The sequence below is a fragment of the Cupressus sempervirens genome, chromosome 4 (genome assembly GCF_028749045.1).
Source record: "Cupressus sempervirens isolate cs-2001-9-10 chromosome 4, ASM2874904v1, whole genome shotgun sequence".
NCBI lineage: Eukaryota > Viridiplantae > Streptophyta > Pinopsida > Cupressales > Cupressaceae > Cupressus > Cupressus sempervirens.
In genome coordinates this window covers 322,781,416-322,789,737 of record NC_143121.1, presented here as the reverse complement: position 1 = coordinate 322,789,737, position 8,322 = coordinate 322,781,416, and the positions used below count along the sequence as shown (strand labels likewise).

The 8,322-nt window shown below is 32.4% G+C and overlaps 1 protein-coding gene and 1 pseudogene across 1 annotated transcript; both read left to right on the top strand.

Moving 5' to 3' along the window:
• The first annotated feature begins 2,323 nt into the window (after positions 1–2,323).
• Positions 2,324–3,330, top strand: LOC149561335 (F-box protein At1g70590-like; annotated as a pseudogene).
• A 45-nt stretch (positions 3,331–3,375) lies between these two features.
• LOC149561334 (bZIP transcription factor 29-like) lies at positions 3,376–3,900 on the top strand. The gene has a single exon (XM_089827800.1). The coding sequence runs from the start codon at positions 3,376–3,378 to the stop codon at positions 3,898–3,900; it is 525 nt and encodes a 174-aa protein (XP_089683926.1).
• Positions 3,901–8,322: the final 4,422 nt, after the last annotated feature.

The following is an 8,322-nucleotide window of genomic DNA, read 5'->3' as shown; positions in this document are numbered from 1 at the left end:
TCATAGAGAAATAGAGAGGAAAATACAACATGTTACCACAAAGCAATGAAGTTAACCTAATATTATATGCTCAAAATATTAACAACAAGGACAAAAAAGCTTGATCAGTGTTCTCATGAAAAGTGTATTATACTAATGTACTAATGGCCATAGACAAGGCCAACTAATGATACTTGCATCAACATTGCATCAATAATGTAGATATAGGCAGTCCACTTAATGAATCATCTCACTGCAAGTTAATGGGGGAGTCCCTCCATAACATGCATGATTCATGATCTAAGCAATAAAGTATGCAAATAATTATCACATTAATATATGAAAATAAAGTAAAAAGAGAGAAATGCTAATCAAATTAGTATTATCATGATTTTTGTTAGGATACTCAAACAAATGGATTATGAGGGTTTAACAACATATTGCCTTCAAATTGGATCAAATCATTTGAATTTGGAGGGAAAATGCCAATAATAGTATCCTCTTCATTGAGGAACGAAATGGAACAACATGGAGGGAAACTCCATAAATATCAACCTTTCAAAGTAGAGCATATAGAATCAAATGGAGGGAAACTCCATATAAATATCAATCTTCAAAGTGGAACCAATAGAACCAAATGGAGGGAAACTCCATATAAATATCAATCCTTTCAAAGTAGAACAAATAGGATCAAATGGAGGGAAAATCCATATAAAATGAGTGCACACCAATATAGGATGGAGGGATAGTCCATGGGACAGATAAGGAAACTATGTATCAGTTATACTGAGGGGACCTACATAGTTAACCTTGAAAAATTGGCTCCCTATGCAACTCAAAAAAGAATATCATATGAATCATGTAAATCAATGGTATAAAACCATAAAGTGCCAACATGGGCATAGAACGATGCTATAAAAGCATAATAGTGGAACTATGTACACAACAAAATATCACAATAAGGTTGAAGGAAAATGTGTAAGATAACTCATAATCCAATCAGAATTAAGGTAAATGCAGAGATCTAAGGAAGATCAATGAGAAATAAACAATTTTATATATATATATATATATATATATATATATATATATATATATATATATTAGGTATAAAACTCCATTGAGGGTAAAAATGGGTACTTAATTCATTTTGTGAAGGTATATATCAATTTTAGAATCATTATAGACATTAAAAAATTATATATTTATCTAGGTACATATGTGTGCACCCATATATACTTAAATAAATATACCTAAAATATCATGGTAGAAAATTACATAATTAAATTCATAGAAGGTGGGATCGTATAAAAGCCAATGCTATAGAGAGTGAAAGACTGTGATTATCCAATGAACTAATAAAGAATAAATATCAAAATAATTAACCAATTAAGACACATACATGGAAATTGGAATTTTTAGTTTTAAGAATACTAGAGCAAGAATAGAGTGAAAAAGAGTTTTAACTATACTAGAGAAGACTATAATTGAGGGGCATTAATAGCATAGATAAATCTATCATATGATAAGATATTTTTTTCAAATTTTAAAAAGACTAAATTATAAGGTTTCCATATGTGTCAAAATAATAAACCTCTTTTATAAAAATAAATAAAGCTTTACCTTTTTTAAATATGTTTTTGACAAAAAAAAACTTGAACACAAAAGAAGATATTTAAAAAGAGTAATAAAATTAATATCTTATTTAGTTAAAAAACATACAAAATTAAATCATTAAAAAATTTCAGTCAAACATCTAATTTTAAATATGCAAATCTAAATTAAAGGATTCTCATAAATCTAAATCAAGAAAAACTTCCTTTTTCTTATCTTTCTCTTTTGAAAAGAACTAAATTAAAAATATACACATTCAAATTAGTTAAGGAAAAGTTGATTGAAATTTATTAAAAGGCACGTAACAATAAAAAGTGAGAATCAATTGAGGAAAAAGACTTTAAAATATTAGAGAAAAATGAGCAAATATTGAAAGGGAGCACTACTATAATATAAATAATGTTTCAAACTGTGAATAAAACTAAAGATCCAAATAGTCGCTCATCTTTTTAATTTGATGCCACCTATATAGGAAAAAAAATAATGAGAAAAGGGTTTATATTAAGGAGAATGTTAGAGGGAAAATTCTTCAAAGTGAAGAAATTTTAGAAAAGCTTAATACTATAATTAGAAATTTAAAATTATTATAGAGTTCATAGTTTACTACATTTATTTAAAATCAATTATAGAAATGTTGGATGGTAAAAACTTTGTCAGTTCTTAAGAGGGTATTCTGGTTGTAAATCAAATGATAGATTACGATTTATCAAATAGAAACTATCTCAAAAAAATGAATGCTTTGCAAACTTGTAGAAGAGGTGTTACACTGTATACATTACCGAAGAGGCGTAAGTATTATAATAATAGTTCTCCTGCAAAGAACCTGCAAGTACGTTATGAAAAGAGCAAAAAATGACATTGCAAGAATCTTTTTCTTTTGGAAATGATTATCAACTAAGAAACCAAAATAGAATGATTAAAGAAAACTCAATGGCATACATTACAAACTAAGATGTGAAGCCTTAAAAAAACTTTCAAACAAAAAATGATATCAAATCTTACAACTTTTAAATTATAAAACTCAATGGATTTCAAAATTTGTAGGTGGGATGAATTTATTTGTTAAATCTAAGAGTAGTTACACTTAGGCAGGGGGATGAGAGGCAGAAGGCATTGTACGCAATTATAAGAAGGAAGAAGAAGAAAAGGAGGTGAGTGAAGTTGTTGCACTGTTGCTGGATGTGGTTCGTAGAATAGCAGTAAGGCTCCACGGTGGGGATTTGAGGTCTATGAGTTTGGTTTTCCATGCATGGAATGAGGCGTTGGCAGTGCTGAGAGAGTCCATGGTGATGGTGCAATGGGGGAAGCGGTTTAAGCATGGGACTGGTGGGGTTATGCAAAATAGGGACAAGGCGCTTCACTCTTTCCTTCACACCACTCGCAAGGGCTCCTCCATTGCCATGGTCGACGCAAGGCTACTCCTATGGGAGATGGGTAAGAAGGAGGAAGGAATTGAGCTTTACCAAGCAGCTGCAGGATCGAGCCAGACAATGCAATCTCAGTCTTTCGTACTTGCAAGTGGGGCCTTCTCACTCTCAAGAGGCTGTGAAAAGGTTCTATTGAGCTACTTTTGTAAGGCATGTATGAGCTCAATATAGCCTTTCCCTTTGTCTTTACCAAGGCCGAGGTGTAGAATGAAATCTCATGAAAGCAGCTAAGGGAGATGAGGCTGATAGTGAGGTAAATCTAATAGGCAATCAGAACATAAATGCATTGCTACTTGAAAGAGACAAGTAAGGTAATGGCCATCAGTCTTTTGGTAGGACCCATCACAATTGGAGCATGTCTGTTGATAGCATTCTCAGTAACATGAACCGCATCAATAGTATTCAGGACTTAAAATTGTCTCCTTCCCAGAGCCAGAACAGTAGAGAGTTTCGCAAGAGTTTGACAGATGTCAATATTAATTTCAAGATGGAATTGGGCAATGGAGAATTCGCGGAAGCTGAACTAAAGAAGATTTTTTCCAACAAAAAGTTGACAAAGATTGCAACGATTGATCCTAGGCGAGTTAAAAGGATATTGGCCAATTGTCTATCAACTGGACGTTCCAAGGAGAGGAAGATGCTATATATCTTAGAACTAGAAGGAAAAGTGAAAACCTTACAAACGGAGGCTACCACATTATCAGCTCAGCTTACTCTAATGCAGAGAGATTTATCTAGGCTGGAAAATGAGAACAATGGGCTCAAGCTTTGTCTGCAAGTAATGGAGCAACAGGCACAACTTCAAGATGCATTGAACAAGGCACTAATGGAAGAGGTCCAGTGTCTCAAATTGGCAACAGGGCAGCCAAGTGGTATCTAAGAGCCGCAAAAGGTGGAAGCACAAAGATAGAAAGACTTATATAAAAATAGCCTGTTTCGAGATAGGTGCACAATTTTCGAAATGTAGAAAGGTCACTAATACCACAAGCATATAATCAAACAAAGATAGGGAAAGAAACTCTACACCCCAATAAATATGGGCAAATAATACTTAAGTGTTCGCCCAATTCTTAGATACAGTATTATACACTATAGTTGCCCCAACAAGAAATAAGAAATACCTTACTCAGAGAATATAATATGAGACTAAGCAATGTTCAAAGCCAATTTACACTTGTGGTTAAGAGCAGATTTAAAATCTAAGACAATGTGTGTAAGGAATGGACATTAAACTCAAGAGTAAAATTAATTTAATTTCTTTTTCACTTCACCCACTATAATCTAGATCTAAGTGCAGCAATAAATTTAGAAAAAATAGTTAAAAATATTATTAATGAAGATTTTAATGACTTGTAAAGAGTAAAGTATTTTTTTGTTAAAACAATGAACTGATTAATTATTTTAAAGTCTATGAAAGAAAGTGTTAAGAGAAATAAAAGTATATCTATTTTTTCTTTTTCTCTTTGTTCTAAGAAACAAAGAAAAAATGGAGTAGATGACAAAAAGAACTCTTTGACGGTAAACCTTGCAAAGAGGGTTAGAAAAAAAAACTAAACTTGTAGATTGAATAAAACTTAACAAAAGAAATAGGAATGAATTGTTTTCTTCACTTCTCTTCTCAACAAAATTCTCCAATATGGTAACCTTCACAAAAGCTCAAAACAAGGATTAGAAAGCTCTGATACCATGCAAGAAGATTAAGAGAAAAAATTAAATGAAATGAATCCAAGAGAGCTTGATGTAAAAATAGTTGTACCATAAACTCAAATCCAAAGAAGGCATGAAATAATGAAAAACCACCAATAAATCAACAAGAGGAGACAAAGATTTTGAAAGGGGAAAGCAAAGAAAACCCCTTGTGAATAATATGAATGAGGCAAATGCCTATAGAATGAAAGAAGGAGAGAGAGAAAATGTAGCCATAGGCTCATTACAAGAACTACATAGTGATTGTGTGTTGAGAATGAGAGAGAAGCATCTCTTATAAAGAGATGAGAGGAGGAGTTATTTGTAAATCCCATGTGAATGATTGCCACATTCATAAGTGTGTGGATAACAAGTGTCATAATCCTCTTAAGGAGGAATAACTATTTTCCTTAATAAAGGAATTGCAAAATAGACTTCTCCTCACATGTGGACTAGAGGACAAACAACATAAGGGGTACCTTGGTTTATCCCATTTAATAAATACAACCAAAGAAAAATTACCAATTCTAACAACATGACTATCATCACTTGAACTAGCTTGCTCGGTAGATTTAGGAATCCATAGTTGTCTCATCTACTTCCTGATGCTATCTTCTTTTGCTTTCTTTTCATCTTCAACTCTACCTATATTCATGAAATTCTTAGCTATATGACTAAGTTTAGTACATGTGTAACATCTTATGGTGGTATACTTTCTTCTCATGTGATGTCTAACACAATTTATGCCAATGTGTCCATATTCTCCATAGTAATGACATCTACACCAACTGTTGTAGTTCCACCCAAATATTGCCTCTACAAATTGTTAGCTAGATTGAATGATTTAGATCTGCATTTAGATGCCTTGTGACCTTGTTTCTTTTATTTGTTACACTTGCCTTCAATTTTTTATTTTTCTTTGCATTCATTAGCTTTATGACCATGCTGACTACACTTGTAGCATTTTCCATTGAATTTTATCTTTCCATTAGTCCAACATTTGTTTGATGTATAACCTATCTTGTCATAGTAATTGCAAGTGGGTCTTTGTATCCAAGTCCTTCTTTACGCTTTTGGCTATCAAGATTCTGCTCATTTTGCTGATTTAATTGATCCATGTCTTCTTGGGATTTCATTATTTTTTCATTAAGTTTCTTCTCTGAGTTTAGATCAACTTTCATCCTTTCATTGATTTTCTTTTTAGTGTTTAAGTCATTCCTTAACTATTCAGTTTTAGATCTCAGACTCATGATTTCTTCATTTGCATTGGAGAGTTGATTGATAAGATTTTTTGGCTGAAGGTATTGATTTTGAATTTCATTGTTCCTTACCTCCAAGTCTTCTTTTTCCTTATTTCTTTGTTATGAGATTTTACACAATCTTATTGACTAATTTTCTTGTTCTCTTTTAAAATTTTGTATTTCTTCTTACAAGGAGCCATTCTTTTCTAGGAGTTCTTTGATTGCATCATTTTCTTCATTTGAACTACTTGAAGGGAAAAAATCTTCAATATTCTCTTCAACATACTGGTGGTCATTCATCTGATTTGCAAGTTCCTTCCTTCTTTTTAGGGATTGGGAAAATGCTCTTTTGCTTTCTTGAGTTGAGCTATGGCCGTCTCTAGACGTAGCTTTTCATTATCAATAGATTTGTCAAGTTTGAATATCTCCATTGTCCTTGATCTTTGCTCAAGCTATCAAACTTTATCTTGAGAACCACAATGCTCTCATACTAACTGTTGGAAATATTCAAGACTAGCAAGGTTACTGGGAGGGGAGGGGTAAATCAATAACCTCAAAACTTTTGAAAAATTTAGCACTTAATAACATAATCCAATTATCATCAATAGATCTAATCTACTGCATGCATGAGAAACTAAAAACATAAAACATTTTGAACACAATATTTGGTGACCCATAAACCTTCCAAATAGAAAGTAAAACTGGAGTGGGGATGATACCCACAAAACTTCAATATTTTAGTATAAAGTTGGCCTGTTAAGGCTTACAATGATCACTTCTAATGATCTACCCTATTAGGAGCAATTTGGATTGCTAGGTCCACCTTGTTAGAGGTTTTACAAACATACAATGAAGTATGCACTCGGTAAAGAGATTTAAGAAAAGACTTTTAAGTCTACCCTATTAAATGATTTGAAGTTGATTTAGCTGTTAAGATGAAATAGTAGATCTCATGTACAACTGAATTGTTGATTAAGGTCCTTGAAGTACTGATCACCTCTATGTGATAGATGTAAATTGACTACTCCTGATTTGACCTTGCAATACACTTTTCTTTGCTGCTCATTCACTTCACATGCTCTTACATCAAAACTATTACACTTGGGTATGATACAATAAATTACATATATACCAACCCAATTCTTATAATCCCAATGTCGGCCAATATGCAAGTTAACACCAATATTCAAGTTGGCCCAAATGTAGAAACTTGGGTTTTAAAAATTGACTTGGTGAATTTTTGATACACGACGCCCACTGTCATTACTCGACGTCATCATGCACTTGGTAGAAGTAGAGGCTCGGTCCATACTAATCACTTCAATGTAGTTACAAATTCAGTAAACAATGGTGACTTGGTAGTTATTGTGTCACTCGGTAAAAATTGAATTCCATGTTTACCATGCCTACACTTGGTAAACACTACTCATCTCGTCACTTGGTTAACACTAACTTTGCTTCACAAGAACTGATGACTTGGTAGACACTATGAAGCTTGGTAATCAATGAACTACACAGTAAGAATTGAATTGTTGGACTTCACTCTAACTAAATTCATTTGGTAACCACTGGAATGCTTGGTAGGAACTATGAAACTTGGTAACCACTGAGTTACATGGAAAGCACTGAAGACTGATCTAAGAGCTCGGTAACCATACAAAATCTGAATAAGTATTGTCACTAATAAAAAACATGACTTAATGACAACAATATGTATATATAAATTTTGATATTCTTGACCCTTAAGCCATCATTTCAAGATCAAGCTTGAACTATATGTTCATCTGTATATATAGAAAATTGAATACATTAGATTATAGATTCTCTTAGCTCTAGGCTTTATTTATGAACATATCTTAAACACTGACCCGAGTTTAAGACATTTTATATTATGAACCCTTAATTTATTATTCAATCTAGTTCTATATTTAACCTAGTTATGTGTCAAGTAGTCCACCCGTGTGATCTATACTCTATAGACTTAATCAACAATTTTATGTTGTTGCATGCAAACATGATATAAATTGATGAAGAATTAAAATAATGGCCAAGGTTTTAGATTAAGTGTTTAAGTTAGGATTAGAATTACATTTGGACTACAATTAAGCTTCTAAGGTTAAGTTTTTTATTACACTTTTCATGGAGTTCAAATTAGGGTTCATATTAGGGTTTTATTGGGTAAATCTTAGGGTTCATATATGCACACGCGCAACATTCTAATTTGAAACTTTTAGGAAGTAAAACACACATGTACACATGTATGTTATGTTTTATTCATGATTACAAAATTCTATGTACATGTACACATTATATTTGTTTCATGCTTACACATATTATTTAATGTCATGCTTACGAATGTAAAACACACATGTAGT